We start from the raw sequence: 23,629 nt of genomic DNA on the forward strand, positions 1-23,629 counted from the left end.
CGCTCAGAATTGGAGTGGGTTGCACCAGCTATTTGTAAATCCATCACTAAGAGTGTGTGTGTGTGTGTGTGTGTGTGTGTGTGTGTGTTATGTCCTTCCTCCCTCTGAATGGAGCTGGAACTGTGCCTACCTGGAGGTCCTGGATCTCCTTGTCCAGCAGGTCGACGATGTGAAGCTGCTGCTGTTTCTCGGCCTTCTCCCGGGCGTCTCGTTTCCAGGGGTCTGGAGACAGACTGTCGCTGGACGTTAGCTCCTCCTTACTGATGGTGATGTACTGCAGGTCTCGCCTCTCAATGGTCCGTGGCTGCTGCTGTGGCAACAGCTCCCTGATCACTGTGTCCATGCCTACATCACAGTTTATTTATAAAATAATTGTAAATATTGTTCTAGTTTGCAGTTTGGGAGTCACTATGTTTGAGATAAGACATTATTAAGTTTTGACTTGAATGTGTTACCAGGGTTGGAGGCGTTAGCAGGGGGAGGAACAGCCGATCGTGGCAGGCTGGCCAGCTTCTCGGGTCTGGATGGGGGAGGCTGTGGCTGAGGCTGTGGGGGGAGGTAGGGCTGGGGCGGGGCCGCAGAGGGCAGAGGGGGCTGGTGGTGAGGAGGAGGCATGGATCCTCCGTTGTTGTGAGGTTGGACAGGCATGACGGGGTTGGCCCGGATCTGACCCAGCTTCCTCTCTTGCTCTCTCCTCTTCCTCTCCCTGGGAAATTAATCGTCGTTATTGTTAGCAATTATTATCATCAACATCATCATCATCAATTTTATGGCGCAGACGACCTTTTCTATTACTTTGTATGTTATATATTGTCTATTCTAAAGTGCTGTTGCCTGTTTAACCGTCTTTCTTTCACTTTTTTTTAATGTTTTTTGTAAACGGCCTACAGTTAAATCAAATGTTCCTTTGTGTGTAACATTGAAATTTTTTTTAATAATCAAATAAAAGATCATTAAAACAAAACAAAATAAACCCCACCTCTCTTCCTCCAGACGAGCTTTCTCCTTCTCATACCAGCGTTGCTGCTCCTCGCGTTTCTTGCGGTCAGCAGCCTGCTGGGCTGTTGCGGGAGAGACGGCGGAGGGAGGAGGCGGGAGCGGTAGCTCAGGCTGGGGTTCGTAGGGGTCGTAGGCTTCAGGGTAAGGGGCCGGTGGTGGGGGCGGCGGAGGGGGCAGGTCGGAGCGCGAAGGCGCCTGTGCCGAATGTGGCGGCGCAGCGTGAGGGGCGTTGGGCGTCTTCCATCGGCCCGGCCCGGTCTTCTGGTTCTTCTGGGACGAGGAGGAGGAGGCGGCTGAGAAGTTGAGGTGCTCTTGGCTGGATGTGGATGACTCCAACGAGGAGGACACCTGCGGCTGTGGGGCCCAGTGGTCAGGACCTCCTACACCCACAGACACACAGAAATACAGTCAGTGGGTCAAAGGGTCAATTCTTTCCACAACTCTGTTTTTTGGGGTCTTTTGCCCCGTTTGTGACCTCCGTACTTTGTATGTAAATCTGTGATTTGGTCACATGGTGTTCCCTAAACAGTCAACAGTAATTTATTTTTACCTGTTATACAGCAGTAAGTTGTATCATTAAAAAGGTATTTTTGTGATCACACAAATCTCTATAACTATTGTTTAAATAAAATATCTCCAAAGACTGCAACTGGCTCTGCATCGGCCTGCACAGTGGCTTTAACATACGCTCAAGAGCAGAAGAAGAGAGTCGGTGGGAACTCTGGATGTAAACGCTGGTTTCGCCTCAGGTAAACATTTTACAAAAGACAAAAGATTTCTATGGGATCACAAAAATAAATTTGAAGATGCAACCTTCTTCTAGAAAACAGGCAAAAGTGCTGCGGTCACAAATGGGGCTAGGGTCCATGATGGAATGAAAACCTAATATTTCCCATCAGAGCTGTAGGTTTGGTGGTATTTTCTCAGGTGGCTTCACCAGTCTGACCTCAGCACTCAAGGTTTCCATGTAGCATTTATTTAGAGCCACTAGAGATTGTTAAAAATACTGAGACAGAGGTAAAAGGGTTAATAGTAGGTTGACTTTTGCTTGTAAATCCAAACTAATGAAGGTCAACTGACCGCAACATCGTCACAGAATGAACTGACTACAAGTGACTGACAGTGTGCAGGATTTCTCATTTTACAGATTAAAGGGCAAACGGCACAATGTGTTGCTTTGTCATTGTGACTGAAATATAGTGATTATTATATATTACATAATCGTAAGCAATAATATCATTACATTTTAGAGGAACATTTGGTGCTGAAACCCACTAAGCGGTTTCATAAATCTGGCAGTAAACACAATCAGGTGCTACAGTCCTCTTTTAGTCCGCCTCTCTTGTCTGAGGTCTCTGGTTTTCCTTCTTCTTACCTCCCGGTGGACCTCTCTGGTAGTCAAGATCTCGGTGTTGGTAGTCCAGGTCCCGGTGCTGGTAGTCCTGCTGGTAGTGCTGCTGCATGCGCTCGTCTGGCCTCATACCTCCTGGTGAGGGGTACAACTCCTCCTGGGAATGGTTAATCCGCTGGGAAGAGATGAAGACAGTGAGTAAGAGATGAGAGAAAGGGGGCAGACGTTGAGAGGAAAGAAGAGAGGGCAGGGCAGGAGGGAAAAAAAAGGGGGGGGGGGGGGGGAGATGGAAATAGATGAAGAAAAAGAAAAACGCGAGGATGAGGAGGGAGCATTGTGGGGAAAAGACATTAAGTAAAGAGAAGTAGAAGACGATGCAAAGACATCAGTTGTTCAGTGGAAGGACTCAAACATTCCCTGACATTTTCAAGACCAGTTTTGTTATGCTTTACAGTTAAGTACTGTACATTTAATTTCTATACATTTGTAGAGGAAAAACAAACAAAACCTACTGACTTAAGCCGCCTATACATGATAGGCGGCAAAACCGCTCTGCGCCGGCTGTTCCATTGATTTCCTATGGGGAGAGCAGTGCAGCCCAAGTACGCGACCCCTGGCATCGCGCACCGCTCGGAATTGCCGCTGTGCTCAAAGTTCAAATTATTTCAAATTTGACCTAGTTGCTGCTGACCTTTCAAGGTGCAACCATGGGCGCAATCAATTCCAGAACGTTCCTGTGCTGCACTTTGCCTCTTTGCTCTGCGCCCTACCTCGCTGTTTTGCCGCAGATCATGTGTAGGCAGCTTTATACAATGAATGAAGCAAACAAGTTAAAAAAAACAGATGTAAATGCCTGCTACTGCCTACTTATATATAGTATGTTTATAAAATGGCCTGCTGTTCCCAGACTGTCCCAGAGAAGTTACTGAATGATTACCTAAAACATTTATCTATTTGAGGTATTTTTCTGATAATAAAGTTGGATGCTGCTCTACCTGCATGCTGTTGTGGATGTTGTCGACCAAAGGGAGGCGTTCTCTGTCCTCCATGCCCTGCCAGTGTTGTGAGGGCCCCTGCCCAGGACCAACGACCCGATCCTGGCTCTTCGAGGCCGGGATGGTGAAGTACTCCCTGGGGTAGGTCTGGGTGGGGATGGGGTAGGCCTCTGGACGGGGAGGGGAGGGCTCATCCTGATGGGAAAAAAAAATAAAAAATATTATATATATATATATACATATAATAATAATCATAAGTAATCATATATTACTGAACAAACAGATATGACTGTGTGAAAAAAAAATATTTGGGACACCTTCCCAATACTAAACAGGCAACACATTGACAGGAAAAATAATTTCTCATCTCTGTTCTAGATATTTTGTATCTCAACTAGTCTGGTGGCACATTCCACATAAAGACGACACCAGCTTCAATCCGACAGTTACTTACGTCTGCACACAGGTTGCCGGTGGAGACGGAGGTGATCTTAGTGCCAGGTCCTCCGGGGTACACCGCTTTTCCCGCAGGACTCTGGCTCTGATCTGATGAAGGGTGAGTAGAGACAGTCATTTTAGTGCAGTTAAAAGTATTCACTAACAATGCAATGCAATTAAGCAATGAATTAGGGGTGCAAAGCAGTCATCAACAAAGCCCAAATGACCCAAAATGGTTAATCAAAGTGGTTTCTGAGGTTGTTTTTTTAAAGACTTTTGCAGACACAGTGTTATTGCCCAGAAGTGCTGTGGCACTGTGTTTCCATATCAGGGTGGAGTACTTAAAGAATAACACCAGTACTTTGTTTCCCTATTTCCATTACTGCCCATGCCAAGTCTAAACCCAGTGATGTTTTTTCACCACAGATACTTTCCTTCTTTTCTTTTTTTTAACCAAAGATCATTACAATTTTCTGCTTAATTTGCTGCCTAAATTAGGTGGAAATGTTATGTGATAACATGTAACGTGTTATTACACAACGCTATCCTTGAATTGAATGAAGAAGTCCAATGCATTAAACAGGTGTAGTTAAGTCACACAACAGTTAGAAATCAATATGTAACATGGATATTTTTCTCAAAAAAATGTTTTCATGCAATGGTCAATTTTGAGATATTGGGCTATTTGTCTTCTCTCAGACCAGTGGAAAGAAAACAACCAAAATACACATTTAGGTGTTTATTTTACAACACATGGAATTTTACAATCCATATTTTTAAAAGGTTTTGTTCTCATACTCTGAGCAAGAAATCGTCACTTTAGTAGCACTTACATACACCAACATTTGCAGTTTTATTTATATCTATATTCTGAAGGATTTTACAGAGGGGTTTATTTATATATCATTCATAGCCAGATTTATATAGCATTTTATTCCTAAAAACGGGAGAAAATTGATTTTTTTTTATGGCTGTTGACAGTATTTTTTGATTACGCTACTCCGAATAGATCAATTTAAAAAAAAAAATAACATAACAAAAAGCCCTATAACAGAATCTCTCTCAATTGATATTAAATATTGAAATATCTTTGAAGGTAATATTTCTGAAGTGATTTTTTGAAACCATACTGAGTGTTTTGTTGTTTGATAGTATTTGGGAGAGAGTTCCCTTCACACATTGCTCTGAACGTTGAATTGATTTGGTTTTCACTATAGGTAAAATAAAACTACCTCCTACTGCATGCCTCGTTGGACAATGATGTGTATCAGTACTAAAGGATAGTTTTGTATATAAAGTAAAAGGTGTTTTTGTAACATTATGTAAAAAACAACATTAGTGAATACACAAATCTATTTTTAACTTTAAACCATGAGAGGCTTTCATGCATTTTATCAACATTTGATCTAAACCCACATGAGAGAGCCACACGTGCTGCGTTATTCTGAAATACTTGTAGTGTTTTGGTAAGTGCTTGACCAAACCGCATGAAGTACTTGTTTAACGGTGTGTGGTGTTAAGTTTTTTGCACACCTTTTAATAACAGACAAGGTGTTGCCCATTTTAGTTACCAGTTTCTGAACATGTCTGTCCCAACACAATCTATTGTCAATCATCACTCCCAAAAGTTTAGCCTCTTCTCTTTGCTCTACAGAATGTTGCTCTATGCTGAGTTCAAGTTTCGGTTTGGAACATAAAGAAAAAGGAGTTCCCATCACTAAACAGGTAGTTTAAGGGCGTTTTCACACATGAAAGTCCGGACCAAGGGTCATGTTTTTGTTACATTGTATACATTTGATCCGGTAAGTTTTGGTTTCACACTGCAGTTATGCAAGCGCACTAAAGATCTATACGTGACAAAACTACGTCCTGTCATCATCACATACGTGAGCTGCGTCTCCAGATACTTTTAATTGATTGGTTTGTAGACGGGCTTCCCCGTCCTCTCGTATCTTCTCTCTGTGTCGGAGTTTTTTCAGCTGACTGCTGCTCTCCTCTACTGCCGCGGCTCTTTTTGTTTTGTTGTGATGTTGAGAAGCAAGACACTGGAACTTTCTGGAGAATTTATTCAGAGACAAACGGAAACCTGCACTGTACATTTACTACCACTTAACAAATAAACTGCTGATGTATTCACTGCTCTGATAGCCGACAGCTGTATGCTCTGAGCGCATTCACCGTCACTCTCTCATGTAGCCTACACACTAAGCACCGAGCTATTCCTTAAAGGAGCTTCCCCAGTCTTGTAACACAAGGAGAGCCTGCCAGAGCTTCTTCTATTTGGTCCGAAAGTCCGAACCATCCAAAAAATGCTTTCACACTGTAAACGAACCGGACCATGGACCGAGACCACCTCTTTTGGTCGGACCAAAATTTGGTCTTTTGATCCGGACCGTGGTCCGGGGGAGGTTTCACACCTGTAATTTTGGTTCGGATCAAACTGAAAAGTCCGAAAGTCCGGACCAAATGAGGTATGTGTGAAAACGCCCTTAGATACATTGAGAATCAATTTGTTACTCCTTATTGAGTCCATCACTGACTGTAGCTCTCTCTGTAGTTTTGTATTTAAATCACCAATATCAGTTCCTGCTAAACATATAGTGGAATCATCAGCAAACATTGAAATGCTTGCTTTATCTAAAACAGATGGAAGATAAGTGCACCATGTGTAGTAAACCGCTTACTGGCTACGTTGGGGCTGGAGCGGTGGTCGGCTCGGTTCTTGAGAAGTCGATCTTCATTGCTCATCTTCTTTGGTTCGGGGTAAGAATCCCAGCCGGCCTGCGGACTCTCCGGAGAGCCGTTCTGCACCGAGTTGTTGTACAACTCGAAGCCTTCGCTCTTTGGTCGCAGTTTCCCGTTCTTGTCGCGGCCTCGGTCTGATGCTGGAGAGATGAGAGAGAGAGAATGGGTGGGTGACACGATTAGACTTCTGAATTTGTTGTTTAAGTGGTTGAGCCTTTGGCAATGCAGTTTTTACATGACACCTCCTTGACTTAAAATAATTCCGCAGTTTTGGTAATTAAAAAGCAATCAAGTGACGTAGAGTTGGGACTCGCTCACATGAGGTATGTTAATCCTTTAGCTGAATATTCATAATTTTTATCCGTGACATTGAGTTTTCTTTTTACTTCTTTTTCCCTGTACTACGAGGGAAAAAAAATACATTTTTAACGACATGAGAAGAATTTCCTCAAAAACCTTGTGATTCTTCACGATGTTCGTTGTTTTATTAAATTCATTTGACAACTTACAATTCAGATTTGTGCAGAGTTAGTACATAATAAAAATAGCTTCTGTGAATTTTGCATAAAAGTGACATGGAACATATTCAGAGATGAGACAGACATGAAAAAGCCATCACATTTTCATTACGAGGTCTTAAAGGGACTCAAATTGTCTCAATAAATCAAAATGTTTACTGGCAGATTTCCCTGTATGTACTGTATGCATATAGTATGAAGTGCTTTTCTATGTGTTACATTCATCTTTAGCTATTTTAATTGGTCATTTATAATTGCAAATGTAGGTTTATCTAAAATATTAAAAAGAGTCTTAAGTGTACCACTTTCTTTCCCTTTTTTCCATCTAGGTTTCCTTAGTCTGTGAGAATCTACACTCTGACTTGTCCAGTTTCCTTACATTAACTTTACTAAAGAAAGACCAGCGTCCTTCACAGCCTGGTTGTTAAATTTCACTGTCTGCACTGGAAAACACACTGTGGTTGAGGGAATTCGGGAGGAGAAACACCCGTTTAGCGTCATCCTGGACCACCGGTCGGCCCGGCCAGAAGACTGAATCTCGGGTCACATTCCAGCAGACAAAGACCAGCACACAGCCAGACAGCCCAGTAAACTCAATGCCGAGTGTGTGAGTGTGTGTGGACACACATGAAGCTTGTCTCACACACACACACACACACACATATCTGGCTGTGGCCACAAACACTCATTATATCCTTTAGTCTGCAAGCTGGTTTTTTACAGCGCTACAGAGAAGACAACAAGGACACACTGTCTGGACAAGTCTGCTTCTCTTTTTTCATTCACAACACCAAATTACAGCCATTAACTACTGGCTGAACTGACAAGAGTCCATTCATTACAACTATTAAACAGCATAATATGCAGGTTTTAGGATGCCAAACTTATGATTTATGTGTGATCTTTTCAAATGGCTTTTAATTTAAGACTTTCATAATGTTCATGATTGTTTAAGGCTTGAAAAACAGCTGGAATACATATTGTACTTCCCTTGTTCTGTATTAAAAGTAGACCTGCAGATTCATTATTGATTCATTACTTATTATTTATGGATTCATTGGTTAATTGTTTGGGCTATTAAATATCCAGAAACTGAGAAAATGTACATCACAATTATTTAGAGCACAAGTTGAAGTATTTAAATTAAAACTAAACAAAAAATATTCCATTTAATATGATATAAAAAAGAAAAGAATCAGAAAATCCTCACAATGGAGATGCTGAAACCCAAGGATGATTGATATTGTATCTTAAAAAATGACCAAAACAATTGCTAGATTATCAAAATTGTTGCAGATGAATTTGCTTTCAATTGAATATTCGATTAATCAGCCAAGTGTTTAAGCTCTACTAATTATCATTAAGCAAGTTCTTCAAAATCATGAGGAAACCCAGACAAATGAATAAAGAAAGAAATGCAGATTTAATGCAATAATGTTGTTGGTTCCTAAATGAAGTCCATGTAATGCATTTTTAGACTCAAGGGAAACCTTAAAATCATCATTTCAGCAGTGAGTTTGAAGTATAACATAAACTGTGAAACTGTAAAATGAGCAGAAACTAAAGCAAACATTTTGCACGTGTATGTGTGCTCACCTCTTGGCATCATGGGGCTGGGCTGGTTGAGGAGAGTAGCCAGTCCGTGGTAAATGGCTCCTTGCTTGGCCACCTCCAGAGTCACAACTGAGCCTGTCCTCGTCATCAGCTCTGCTGCCCTAAAGAGAGACAGGGAGAGCGAGACAGAGAGAGATAGAGAGAGAGACAGAGGGAGAGAAATGGAGAGCATGAATACACTTGCAACACAACTTCAAAGGATCTGACACACTTAAACTGTTCTCTATGGTGGTGTTGGCATTAAATACACATTCATATTTAATCCTGTTTAGCTGCAATGAGCTTTTTTTAGCTTCATCTTTTAAGTGATTCAGAAGATAATGTTCTTGGTACCCTTCGATAATACTGCGCTGAAGTTGTATCACATCCAGAGGTTGTGGAAGAAGTACTCTAGTAGATCTTGTACTTAATCAAAAGTAGTAATACCACAGTGTAGAAATATTCTGTTACAAGTAAAGTAAAAGTCATCCATTTAAATTTAGACTGAAGTGGAAGTACTAAAGTATCAATTATATACTTAAAAGTACCAGAAGTAAAAATGCTCATTATGCAGAATAGCCCACTTCATTATATTGATTATTATATATACTTTATCTGCTGGGTTCCTCACAGCAGAATATGTTTATTATTATTGAACACACTTTGTATTTACAACTTAAAAAGGAAAAAGGTCTGAAACAAACAAGGTCATTTTCCCAAAAAAAATATTAGGATACTTTGATACTGATGTGACAGTGTGATACGGTTGCAAATGTCTGTATTTTTACGATGAACTGATAAATCGCTTTCTCTATAAAATGTCGGAAAAATTGTGAAAAGTGTACATCACAATTTCCCAGAGTGATGTCTTCAAATTGCTTGTTTGATCCAGCCAACAGTCCAAAATCCAAATATATTTAATTTACAATGTGTAAAACTGAGGTAAAGCAACACATTATCACATTTGAGAAGCTGGAGCCATTTCACATTTTTGCATTAAAAGTGACAGAAACAATGAATCCATTAAGTATTGGGTGTGGCAGTAGCTCAGTCAGTAGGGAGTTGGGAGGGTCGCAGGTTCAAGTCCCCATACGGACCAAAGTATGGTGGTGGACTGGCAGTTGGAGAGCTACCACTAGCTGGGCACTTGAGCAAGGCACCGAATCCCCAACTGCTCGGGGCGCCTTTCCTTGGGCAGCTCCCTCACTCTGACGTTTCTCCATTAGTGCATGTATAGGTACTGAGCATGTGGTAATTCAGGCCTGTGCGTAATGTGTGTAATAACAACAGAGTGAAAACATTGTAATTTCCCCTTGCGGGATTAATGAAGTATACATTATCAAAATAGTTGATTTTTTTTTCCTGTCGATCAACTCATCGCATTAATCGTACTATAAATATGTAGTATGAGTGCAATACTAATAAAAATTTTAGTCATTATGGGAAAACACTTGTAAAGTTCGGTCTACTGGCTTCCCAACAGGCAGAAAATAAACTAGAAGACCTTTAATATGAACCAGAGGAGGCAGGGATTATATCAGGCATTGCCAGAGACTCACTTCACTCTACATTGGGTACAATCCCGCTGTGACACACACACACACACACACACACACACACAATTTTCCCTAACAGCAACATGTGCACAGGGCTTTAACCAAATCCCATAAATAGTTCAAGGGTAGATCACACAAGGTAATGAGCCATGTGTGTTTGATTGGATGGAACTCGGGGAATGCAACGCCAACTGCTTGATGCTGAGCAGAGAACGGGGAATAAACCCACATTTGGAAATATCACAGGATTTAACATATACTGTATACGACTACAGGCTGCGAATCATACTTAATCTTAACCTGTTGGAAGTAACCTGAGTACGAGGTGACCACAGGGTGATAACCATGACTACAAAGTTCACAAATGTACAGGAAAACCATCAGATTAAGTCTTAGGTGACCTGAAATGACCAGATAAAATAAACTGCTCCCACCTGCGACCTGCACGCTAAAGCAATCAAGCAAATCAATTTGTAAATCCAGTTTTTCTTGGGGCTGACACACAGTAAGCAACAACAATGAACACCAAGCCTGTACATGCTGAGGGAGAGAGGAATAACTGGATTAATCTGAGTGGGGCGTCAGCCACGAACACTTCACTGCTGCCAAAACACGCACACCCTTTTCTGCTGAAAATTCTGTCTTTTTTTTCTTTAAGAGGACAAATGGGACGCCTCAATGCAAGAACCTCAAGATGTCTCAACCCTGAGGTTTCCCCAAGATGTGGTTATCTGACGACAACATGATATTTTACTTTTCAAATGTTTCTCAAAATAGAATTCAAATTTAGTTTCGTCATCGGCATGACCATAAATACGTCAACACTGTGCGGTAGGTGGTTGAGCATATAAACAGGAGAATACCATGTGTGCACTCACTTCTCCTCCCTGGTGTTTTTTCATAGGGATATCATGACGGTTTAATCATAATTTACACCCCTCAGCTGGGAATTTCCACATTTCTAAATGTGCAAATGAAAATCAGCATAAGCATACATTTAGGTGGCATCACATTGCGTGATTTCTGAGCACTGCAGCCAACAAAGAAAAACTTTAAAATATCAGTACTAATTGGATCATTTACCTCTCTTGTGATAGGCCGACCAGGCTGCGCCCGTCCACGCTCAACAGCTGGTCACCTGCAGCCAGACGTCCATCCTGTATAAACAAAAACACACACACACACACACCAAAGCATGAGTCACTGTGGATGTGGGGTTTTTTTTTTTCATACTTTTCTGTGATGGTTCCAGTATCTGTGTGTACACTAACCACGTCAGCTGCTCCTCCTTTGACAACAGACTTGATGTAGATGCCCAGCTTCTCCTGACCAGCACCCTACAGAGAGAGAGAAGAAAAAACACAACCAATTTAACCAATGAACTAACAAAACAAGAGTTCACATACCCACAAATTTTAAGAAAGCATATAAGACACAATAAATAATTCAACAAAAGTGCAAGTGAACAGGTCTGAGGCCAGTGTGAGTCTCTGGACAAAGTGAATGAGTATTAGGATGCTTTCATGCTAGCAGTAGAGTCTGACTCCAGCAGCTGTTTCCCTAAAAATGTGGTGACAAACACTTTTTCAAACACCAACTGTGGCTTTCACCTGAGTGCACCTGAACAGGTTGGTCGGAGATCGTTTGGAAGACAAATGTGCTGCAGTTTGTGTGCAAACAATGTAGTTTGAAAGAAAGGAATGTGGACAAGTCATGAAAAAATCAAAGCAAGAAAACATAAATATGATATTAAACACAAGAGAGTAGTGACGCCTTTGTGGTCTATACAGTACAACGCTGGTTTTACTCGTGGTGTGAATAAGTTATGTTGTAACGTACAAACATCGTTTCCTGGCATCAGGGGAAACACTGCATTTTGACGAGGAAAGTATTCTGGCGCGTGCATATGTGACGTCATGAAATCGCTGTAACTATTTAAACCCGCGCTGGTGGTCGCGCGACACTAGTTGCCGTCTTCTCATGAACAGAGGTGGCGCTAATAAGGAAAGGCTACCGACTTTGCTCTTTCTACGGACTAGAAGAAGAAGAAAAAGGTAAACAACGGCAGAACTGGCAGCAGCATTGACGTCAATGCTTTGATTTGATTCGATGACCTACTTGGTCGGATCAAGCCTTTCATTCACCATAAACAAACTCATCTTAAGCTGCTAAGTTTACAAGAGAGACTTGCAGTCACTCTGGGAGTCCTGGCATCACGTTGCCCAGGAGCTCGTTCATGCTTCCTGTTTCCGCTTTGTCATGCGCCGCTGAAAAAAAAAAAAAAAAAAAAGAGGCTCGCGAGCTATAAATCCAGGCGCGCCGGCAAGATCTACGTCATTTTGACATCACGATGGCGCGTGCCAGGTTGGGAACGGCCAGTATAATTCACCTCTTACTTTCCAGTTTTGTAAGTGGGCAAGATTTCAAGCTTTCAAACTCACTCAAACAAAGCAAATGATTGCTAAAAAGAAAGAAATTAAGTAATACTCTCCTTTATATGGAAGCCCATTTCCACCACTTGGAAATCAACCTACCGGTAAGTTAGTTTTTTCATTATTCTTGTTTTATTTCTCAGAATCATATGTCATAATAGATAGTTATGAGATAGATACTAAGTATGGAAAAAATATTCTCATAATCATGACATAAGAAGGAAACACTTGATTTTTTTGTAGTAGTAAGTATCTTCTTCAACAAGCCCTTGAGCAAGGCACTAAACCCCTCTGCTCAAACAGGATAAAACTATGGTACTACTGGACTTGAAGACTGTTAGATACAACTTTTGCTGGGATCTGAATACACAACATCAACCCAAAAAATGCCCAAAACCAACAGATGTGGAGCACTGGGAAGAGAAATTAATAATAATAATAAATGTAAGTTGTCATGTCATATCAAGACATGTCATTTCCACATATAGGATGTTCCCAAGACTCCAAAAGAAACATATGTACGTTTTTTTGCCATCTTTTGCCTATTTCGACAATTTTTACATCCACCATAATGTTTTGGATCACACAGACACAGACCACGGACACACCTGATCTCAAAAGTCTGTCTCAAGCCAGAGAGGAATTGAAAGCACCTAATCGGACATCGTGACCATCTCGAGACGTAACTGGTTGACACAGAAACAGCAGTAACATCCAGCAGCACTGACTGAACAATCTGGTCCAGAAGGGAGTCCAGCACCGCCAGGGATTTATAAACACTCATTTATACTCAACTATTCATGAGTGTTGACACTGAACAGAACAGGGTTTGAATAAAACAACACTGAGCCTTCATTATCTGAGGTAACAAGTTCACCAACATGCCAGACGGAGACATTTCAAGACATTTATAGAGCTCAAGCAGCAGTCAAAAGCATTCACAAGTGTTTTTATCTTTCGTTTTTACCTGCTTGTAGTCTAGTTTTCTTTGCTGTATTTTATTAACGTTTGCCGCAGTAACAATCAAATCTCCATACAGGAATCTGTTTATTTTCTTTAAACCAAATTCTTTTACCAATAAGCAACAAAGAACAGAAATAAAAAGGGAACAAACATGCACGCTCACACGCACACACGTACGCACGCACGCACGCCAGAGCGTCTGCTTGTTTGTGGTTTTCTTGTGAAGTGGGGAGGTGGTTTACACTGGAGCAAAGTTCTGGCATGTTATCAGACGTATCACACGCTTTCTTTGACATGTTTATCCTCAAAGTCTGTGCAACAGCAGAACCAGAAACCAAAAAGATATTTTCTTTATAGACACTCCACTGTACTAAATATTCACTATATATACATACTATACACAATAACACTTCAAGACTTTAAAACTCTGGTTTGTCTCAAGTGAAGATATATTGATGAATTCTCTTGTTTTGCTGTTGGGAAGGCAACTAAGTGCAAACAAAAAGAATAACTACAAAACAACTAAAAGACATCTTGATTTGTTTCAGACTTGCTTCTACTTTTAAAGAAGGTTTAAGGAAACAGTTTAAAGCTTAAACAGAAAACGCCACAGGATCAGGTTCAGGAGGCACGCACTACTTATCAAGACATTAAGAATCACAGCATGTCTATAAACTCACCCATAACACTGTGGAGTGGATTAAAAAGACTACTAAACGCTGCCATTCGTCAGACCTGGCAACGTGGCACAGTGTGCATGTGAAGCCACATCTTGTAAAGCAGAGGCAGGGGTTTACACTCAGGTTAATAGCTCTAGCTGTTTGCAGGTTACATGTATTAACAGTTTCATCAGATGTAGCAGAGAAGATAAAGACACCAGTATGAGCTGCAGGGTTTCTACAGTGTTACTCCAATTAAATTGCAGACTTAAAGACCTTTTAATATTACATTGAACTGCATGCACTGTAAATACCTGATGACAGAAATGACAGAAAACCAGTAGGGACAATAAAGCCAACAATTATTTGTTAAGTACATGAATTCATTGACTATTATATCACATAACCGTCTCAGCACAAGCTTTGGATCAAATTACATGATGTTCATAATCAGATGGAGCTTGCCCATTTGACAATAAATTATTGAAGCTCATTTCATCATGGACAATCATGTGATATGATCAAAAGCTCTAGAACAGCTACTGAATGGACCTTTTAAAAAAGGGGGAAAAAATCTGATTTAAAAACGACTTTAAGTAGAAATGAAATGTTAATTTCTAGCTCAAACACTGATACGTTCCACCATCATTTTTAAATTACTTCCATTACCCTCGCTCATAATTAGCAGCTAATGTGGGCTTTCTCAATATTTTTTAATAATCATCTACACTGCAGATCACTGGCTTGTTGCATGAGAACTTTGTTCGCTTTCCTGCAGCAGGAAACAACTTTTGAATATGCGGGTGCAAAAAAAAGTCTGGGTTCAAAAAGGTTCAAACTGATCAGTTTGTTATAAAATAACAATGAGCTTTGTGTTGCCTTCATCTAAATGAAACAAATGCATTCCAGGGCTTTCACACTGTGGCACATATTTCTGCCAAATGTGTTATGAGTTTAGGAGAAAGCCAGAGTTTGGTATTTGTCGCAATTACTTGAATTTCTATTTGTATCGCTACAATTTAATTTAACTCACAAAAGTTTAGCTCTGTCTTATTCCTCAAATCTGTTTTCTATTCATTTACTATGTGAATTGAGTGAATAGAGACACATTCAGCATTTGTCACGTCCTTCAGCATCCACAGATCTGTGTCCCAGTTTCCCCAGTACAAAAAGAAAGCAGAGAGCAGCAAACTATTTGACCCACAATGGTTCAACTCTGTGTTTTTTTGTGCGTGTACATGTAATAATGAGGCTGGATTCATGCAGGCACGAACTTCCTGTGAGTGACATTAAGTTCAGCACAGAACACTGAATCATTCTGACTGTTTAAAGTCTGTTGTACATTACAGAAGACATTAAAGAGCCTCTTGTTTCAGATGGAGCCACAGCTTCACGCACGTATCCAGAGTGGGGGATTTGGGGCACCAAATCAGACTCCAACGACACTTGTGGGAATTCCCAGAATCCCCTGAGGGTGTTCAGAGGGGCCTTTAGCGAGTTAAAGCAAGGGGTCCCAGAGGAGTTCAAAGGGGCCACAGCTTCGAGAAGAAGTTTTCCTGTGCATCATCGTATCACAGAATTTAAAAAAAAACGGCACTTCAAATGTGCATACGAGCATTTCTGCTGCATCGGTTTGAATTGACCTGAGTTTGTAAAGCTGAATTCAGTGCAACACACATCAGCTGTTTTACGGAGCGTCGTCTCTTGTCCTTTGATGGCAATTAATTGACTCATGAACTGTAGCACACAGCCAACTTGTTATACAGACAGAGGAAGCTGTTAAGGTACAGTAGCTGTAACCTGAAACTAAATTTCAGACCAACTCAAAATCGTTATCTTGCCTATAGGATGGGTTTCTATGTCCGTATGAGCCAAGACTATTTCTTTTAAAGTAGCTTTTCTTTAACAGGTGCCCTGCCACGCGTATTTCATTACTTTGTGGTAATGTCTGAAGTTCTACCATGGACTCTGTAACATTTTTTGTGGTTACATTGTTTCAAGCCATTCTAGCGTGGTATAGAAAGCCTGCAGGAAGACTCGATTTGTGCCAGTTCTCATTAATATTCAACGAGCTAAGCTGCTTGACTCTGATTGGCTAACAGCTAGCCAATGAGAGCCTGGCTATCAGCATCCACGTCACGTCAGACTGACCAGCTTTTGTAATTGGCCTGATTTCTCCGCTTATTTCTTTTCAGTGGCTAGAGCTGACAGAGGAGGTAGCAGTTCATTTTCACATTTGCGATATAACACAAACACATATGGACCTAACATATTTAAAAAAAAAAATACAAGTAAAAACGGTTTTGTGTGGCAGGGCACCTTTAAGAAAAAAATAATCTGGTCTTGTGGAGGATTTTGCAATTAGAGATGTAATTTACATGCTGTTGAAGAGAGAGTGTGGTACATGTCCTTCTCACTGTTTCGACGAAACAGTGAAACTGCCTCCAGGTGTGATGAAACAAACAAGTTATTTTAGTGGTAGAGATCCTTTATAGACATGGTATGTCAAGCAAGGGGAGGCTATGCTACCAGCAACACTTCCAGCCAATCAGTCTTGTGGATCAGGAATATTGCTATCGTTACGGTAATGTTAAAACCCAAACAGCCTGTTTCATATGAAATGGGTGTGGAGCTTGGGAAATCATATAGTACAACAGCGATCATACCAATGTGTCACGAAAGTAGGAAGGACTCTCATATACATGTACTTGAGCTATTTAGTGGATTGTTTTCTACATTTTCTTTCTGCCTATCACCCTGATTAGCAGCTACAAGGTGCAAAGACACACAGCTCAATATAATTATAACAGCCAAATGTAATTCCCTACTTTCTGTCATGCAAACACATCATCGACAGGCGAATTGTAAAGATGCATGGGCATGTTAAACCTGTGCACGTGTAGACACACAGCAGGTTTGTTGTGATAATGAAGCTTTAAAACTAGTAGCTGATGTTGGGGTGTCGGTCAGAGTGAAACCAGATGCTTGTGACAAACATTGTCAACTGATCAACATAAAAACACACCTTTTTTTGCAAAACATCTACGAGACAAAATGTTTCCTGTGAATGTGTGCATGCCTCTAGTTATGTAGAAATAGCTGGAAAACAAATCAAGCGCACCTTAAAAGCTGCCAGGTCTGTATTAAAAGAAGGATGGTGTCGGCTTGATGGATAGGCCATGACTTTTAATAACAAATTCTGAACACTTCTCACGTCAGGAAACACATACTGTCAGACCTTTATGCTCTCTGATCAAATCTTGCTCACATCCTGAAGTGGTTTAGGTTGAATTATGTTCGGATATAAGTTTGGGTGTGGACAGCAACATGGACACATTTCTACCAATTGCCTGAGGTAAGGCTTGCTGGCTGCACACTCAAAATCCCCCTCTGAACTTTAGCCTGTAAAAGAACTAAGGAAATACAGTTGCTGCATTAAAGTGTTTTCTCTCAACGACCAAGCAAAATATCAAGAAAAGTAGATAAAGGTTGTACTGAGAAAAACAAGTATTACTCTGGCAAAGAATTATGTTATTCCTTCTTTGTTTATGTTTTCCAGCTCAGGAACATTCCGGCTAATTTAAAAGGACAAGTTATTCCAGTGACCCTGATATGACTTTTAAAGCCAGTAAAAATATGAAAACAAGGGTCCTTTAAATAGAATATGAAAGAGATGTAAAGCAATGTATTCCGACAACCAACTGCACATTTCTCAATAAATGTCTTAGTTGTTTGGTCTATAAAATGTCAGAAAAATTATGAAAAACGTCACAGTTTCCCAGAGCCCAAGGTGACGTCTTCAAATATATAAATAAAGCTAATGATTAATCAATGTTATCCAAATAGTTGCCAATGAATTCCCTGTTGACCAACGAATGTACTTACTGTTTCAGCACAAGTGACATATTGTTTTTAGTCAGATTATTGTCACAAATGATCTCTTAACAAGTTAGGAACACTGTAGTCTCTTATGCAAAGTCCCTGAGACACACTCCATGGGCTTTAAGTGTTTCTGTGTGAACAGCAGAGTCAGAGTGATGTGACATTTTTTCTCCTGATCCATACTGCGACTGACTCACGCTGAGAAACTGACCTCTACTGCAGATCCACAGAAACAAGAAACTACCGCTAATGCAGGCTGGTGAGCGACACACCAAGATTACAATGTTAATGCACGTCAACCTGCTTTCTGGAGTCTTTCTGAAGTTGTAAACCACTAAACCATAAAGAGGAAGCTTGGAAGTCAGAGGTGTTCAAAGGCCCTGCACACCCACACAGGTATCTTCGTCATTTAAGGGAATTAGACATCTTCTCAGGCATGTACAGCCTGTGGGTGATTGACATCTCCTTGACTCTCCTATTTTAATTTTTGTTGCACCTGTTAGGACAGGACGGCTTTTAAAACCTTTATAATTCTTTAGTAAATGCAATTTCATGACTTCAGCAAAATTTGCAGTTTATAACAGCACCCAACTTTAACCTGAGAAGATGTCTGATCACCCAAAATAACTGACACCTGCGTGGGTGGGCAGAGGCTTTGATGCGGTTATTTTCTGAAATAGAAAAGCTTAGATGAAGAAGATACACAGGTCCCTTTTTTTTACACACACAGCGTAATCAGTAAAAGTGCAACTGTAGTTACGTATTGGTCAGTAGGACTTATTTATTTGTTTATTTGATACTCATTTAAGTCTTTTCTATGCCACAGTGACATGACATTGCAAGATGCCTTTGTATTATGTTGCAAAATGTACTTATTTTTAATATGAAGGCTACAAATACCAAGTTTTAACTACCGGCTCCTTTGTTAATTTTGCATTTTCTGGTTGCTTTGTCAACAGACCAGCTCTGAAACTGGCTTACAATGAAACAGCCCTCAAAAACAGTTTAACACAGCACTGCTTGTAGATGTGTGCATGCTTGAAGGAAATCCATACAGTATTTGTACACTCCATGGCCGAAATTGCTATACTTGGGTATCGCCTTTCTGTGGTAAACACTAGGAAGTTGAGGATACTCCAGGATTCAAACGTGGTTACATCAAAGTGGAAGTGTCCTCCGATAACCTCAGTAGCCATTCAGACTGCAGAGCTGACCACAAACAACCACAAACAACAACAAACACATCAAAATCATGACTAATGACCTGATGTGTTAAGATAGGAATTGTTTCAGCTAGTAAGCACAGAAGAAGAAGACGACAATGTGCACTAATCTTTTCCTGCAAGCATGTCCCCGTTTTTTTTATACTATTCAGCCAAATTGTGATCCTATCACAAGATAAAAGGTGGCTTTTATAATGAGCGCCAAGATGTACAAATGTTTTCTTCCACGTACCTTGTAAACACCTCCTGCCGGCAGCTTCACAGGAAACCGTGTGTGTGTGTGTGTGTGTGTGTGTGTGTGTGTGTGTGTGTGTGTGTGTGTGTGTGTGTGTGTGTGTGTGGGGTATTTCCTCCCATTGTTTCAGCCCTCACAGGGGGTAACCCTCTCATACTATTGTTCCACCTCTAGTACATTTCAATCAGCAAACCACACACACACACACACACACACACAAATAAAATACTTCAAACACCTTGCTTTAGTTCAAGACTATTAATTACCATTTAGCTATGATTGCATAAATACTCACTTTAAAATTCCAGCAATTTCACACTGTAGCGTCTATAAATGCACACAAAAGGCTGAGCAATTACTCCTGACCTTTACAAATTACTTTGGTATAAAGCTCTCTCTTGCATGAAACAATGTCATGTCTCTGAGAAACTGGATCGCAACATAATGCAAATGTAGCTTTAGATGTTTAAATCTGCACAGAGGAAATGTTCCGTTCTTTACTGTGATAGAAAATGAGTAAACAATGATTTATATAATATTTTTAAGGATATAAATCTCACGGCAATCTCCTGCACTTGTTTGCTCCACAGAGGGAGACAAAGGGCTTAAACAGATCAATCACTGCAACACCTGCTTGACAAACACTATTTTTAAACTAAAGTACTCTGCAAACAATAGTTAGTTTTTTGTTTGTTAATTATGAAAACAGTAGTCAGAGGTTTATGGCTATCAAAAAGGAAAAGACTCCCTCCAATAATTCTTACTTTAAGACCAGAATATGGAGACTAATATGCATATTTCTGATTAATCTGAGTGTTTTATTAGATTGAATTTACATCAAGGGCTTAAAACATACAGCCAGTGTAATATTGATCAATAACATATAATCAAATGGCTTAACCTTACTGAGGACATTGCTCAAAATGTGGTGTTTTTACCATCTGTGTCTCCTGTGTGAACCTTAGTTTAACCATTAACAGATCAGCCCTAAAAGCAAATAGTGAGAAGTGACAAACCTGGAGGCCATCACACTGGAGGGCGCATGATAAATCCACATTGGCCTGCTATTATTCACGTGTGTTCAATATTGAACCAGCTGCAGACAACTTCACTGTGCACCCTCGAATGGTGCGATTAAATCAAGTCACTGTATTAAAGAGCCACAGCAACAAAGAGAAAGAGAATATGAAGAAGGTAAAAAAAGGAATCCGGTCTTTTGAGAAATTAGTGAGCAGAACAAACACTCTTAATCTGGCTTGAATGTGCACGAGCGTACGCACAAATTTCAAATCACTTTTTATATTTAGCTCATTCAAAAATGACACCACACAAGAGCGCAGGTGATTGAGAAACTTCAGAAGAGACAAGAAAATGTACCATGATAAGTCTTTGTACAAAGATTAAAGCACTGTTACCTCGTCTCTTTTGCCCACCACAGAAAACCACATGTTGCAGCCGCTCGGCAGCGTTGTCCAGTTCACGCTGGGACGTCCAGACTGGGACACACACACACACACTCACACAAATGCACGCACACCTCCTTTATCCCGGAGAGTGCTTCAACCTGCTAACGTGCACTGACAAGTCCAGAACGCCTCAATTACACTGGCTGGGAGTAATCCATACAGCTGAACGTCTACGTTTAAAATCACTATTTACAGCTGGGAAGGTGGGATGACAAAAAGCAATGTGAATTTCTACGTGTGTGGCAAAAAGTAGTGGAAGTTTACTGTAGGTCATTTTAAAAAGTTTAGTGAAAAAAAAACTATAAAACCGGTTGTGTAAAATTAAACAGCTATAAATTCCAATATATGGTTAAAAAAAGATGCGGTAAATTCCTGAAATGTTCCCAAGTGCAGAAAAATTCCTCCACGAGTTCCTAATTGCGGCGTGTTTCTAGAAACATTGAATCCAGGCGGTGATCCAGAGGTGAAGTGCTGGCTGGGACACTGGCTGGTCAGAGTGAGGTGGAGCCTTGCTGCAGCTCTACCAGGCAAATATCTCTCTCACACACAGTTATATAACAGGACAGAGCTCAGCCCAGTTTACCGAGAAGTCAAGCAGCTGTTTGACAAAATTCTCTTTACCTGCCTTTTCCATCCCACACACACACACACTTTCCTCCTCATGTGTCCACACAATTTTGAAAATAAACAGAGCAAGGAGGTTTCCTTAGTACATCCCACACACACACACACACACACACACACACACTTCGCCTTCAGCAGGAAACTCACTCTACTCTAAAGGAAGAGAGAAAGAGTCCTTATGTTTCGCACAAGAGAACAAATACTATATCGGTCTTTCACGCACTTTATCCATTTCATCGTTAAAAAAGTAGCAGAAAAGCACAAAACGGGATGCAGCAACACAACAAGATGGTGCATCAGCCTCACCTACGCTGGCTGGTAACAAACCATAGCAAAAAAACAAAACAAATCTACCTGTTCATTGAAAAAGAGCAGAAGGAGGCAGAACAGACTTTTACATGGCTTTAGATCTACATGATAAGATACTTCACAGTGAGGGATCCCATCTGAGGCCGTAGCACAGAATTACATAAACCGTTTGGCTTGTAAGTTCAGGTTTTCCCTCACAGGAAATATGTTAGTCAACGTGGACATCAAACTGTGCTGCATTTTTCTTAGCAGTTTTAAAATTCAAATCTAAGCAATGTATGGGACATTGGGATGGCACTGAGGTGCACGCAGTGTACCTTGGACTTTTGTGACTCCACACACAACGCTAAAATGCTCACAGAAAATGTAAAACACGAATATACACAAACCCCACACTAGGTGGTCAGTGTTGGAAACTTGAGCTTTTATGAATGTTAAGCAAGACCCAGGTTAATGATGATGATGTATCCCTCATGATGTTGGTCTAACTGCTAAATGCTCAGCTGATGATGCAGATGTTTGTTTTAACCACTGAGGATTGGGTTGGAGATTTTCTGTTATTCTCTCATTTGAGTGGTGGGTTCCAGCATTTCTTTTTTCACGTTTTTATTATATGTTTAATGTTTTATGTATCTAATGTTTAAGTCTTGTGTGCTCATGGTTTCACCCAGCTGCAAGACAAGATAAATGTCAAGTTGAAAGTAGAGCTGAATCAATATTTTTGTGTTTTAGACTGACAAATTACGCAATTTCAGAAGGTCACCTCGGGCACATTTTTTTCACTACTATCTGACGTTTTACAGACAAAACTATCAATTAGGAACATCACAGAGTTTACTAAGTTGGTGTCCACAGTATGGCAATCTGTGCACAGTAAAATTGATTTCATCCAGTAGATGCCGCCAGTGTGCACATCTGTCATCTGTATAGAAAATAATAATCTCTTTATTAGTGGAAGGGTAAACTCTTCATTCAAACTTCACATTCTTAAATTTCAGGAATTTAAGAAACCCTGAGTTGGGCGGAGTGAAAACTCTTGAAAACACATCCATCCTAATTATCCTGATCTAAAATCACATCTAGCTCACGTCCATCTCTATTCCTTTAGGCCAGGGGTCATCAACTACATTTTTCCAAGGGCCAGAATCTCTCTAAGCAGACACTCAGGGGCCCGGACTTTCAAATAAAGAATGAAATGTATTTATACCTAATACGCCTATTTTTGTTTGATATTTTCACTTTCTTACTAAATCAATGCAAAACATTTTTTTACATGTATTAGTGTGAGCAAACTCCTAAAAAACATGGAAACTCCATAATGATAACTGGCTCTTTAACTAGAAAATGATCTCAGATTAGGAGGCAGTTTATTGAGGAGTGATGGTTAAAGTCTGGGATTACAGAAACGTTGTTGTAGTATGCAGTGTTCTGATTGGTGAACAATGTTCACCAATCAAAATTCACAGCAAAAATAGTTGGGTAAATTTGCCAACTTTGCATCAATCTTAATTTATTTTGCGGATACCATAGCTACCATATATACAGATACCATATTAAAACACAGTGGTGGTTTTGTATAATTACCACAGGTTTGGTCAATACATAATAAACAAATAAACAACTTAGACAGAGAGTGATACA

General features: G+C 40.3%; 1 protein-coding gene across 33 annotated transcripts in view; it reads right to left on the bottom strand.

Moving 5' to 3' along the window:
* afdna (afadin, adherens junction formation factor a) overlaps positions 1 to 23,629 on the bottom strand; it is a 111,367-nt gene that overhangs the window by 17,118 nt on the left and 70,620 nt on the right. For all 33 annotated transcript variants that reach the window (XM_035995572.1, XM_035995596.1, XM_035995594.1 and 30 more), the window contains 10 exons: positions 11,467 to 11,532; positions 11,279 to 11,352; positions 8,643 to 8,761; positions 6,468 to 6,668; positions 3,800 to 3,891; positions 3,346 to 3,540; positions 2,375 to 2,525; positions 980 to 1,379; positions 456 to 706; positions 131 to 345 (listed from right to left, as the gene is read on the bottom strand). In XM_035995572.1, coding sequence (XP_035851465.1) covers positions 131 to 345; positions 456 to 706; positions 980 to 1,379; positions 2,375 to 2,525; positions 3,346 to 3,540; positions 3,800 to 3,891; positions 6,468 to 6,668; positions 8,643 to 8,761; positions 11,279 to 11,352; positions 11,467 to 11,532 — 1,764 coding nt within the window. The remainder of the gene's footprint in view (positions 1 to 130; positions 346 to 455; positions 707 to 979; positions 1,380 to 2,374; positions 2,526 to 3,345; positions 3,541 to 3,799; positions 3,892 to 6,467; positions 6,669 to 8,642; positions 8,762 to 11,278; positions 11,353 to 11,466; positions 11,533 to 23,629) is intronic.

This window comes from Sander lucioperca, chromosome 19 (genome assembly GCF_008315115.2).
Source record: "Sander lucioperca isolate FBNREF2018 chromosome 19, SLUC_FBN_1.2, whole genome shotgun sequence".
In the NCBI taxonomy this organism is placed as follows: domain Eukaryota; kingdom Metazoa; phylum Chordata; class Actinopteri; order Perciformes; family Percidae; genus Sander; species Sander lucioperca.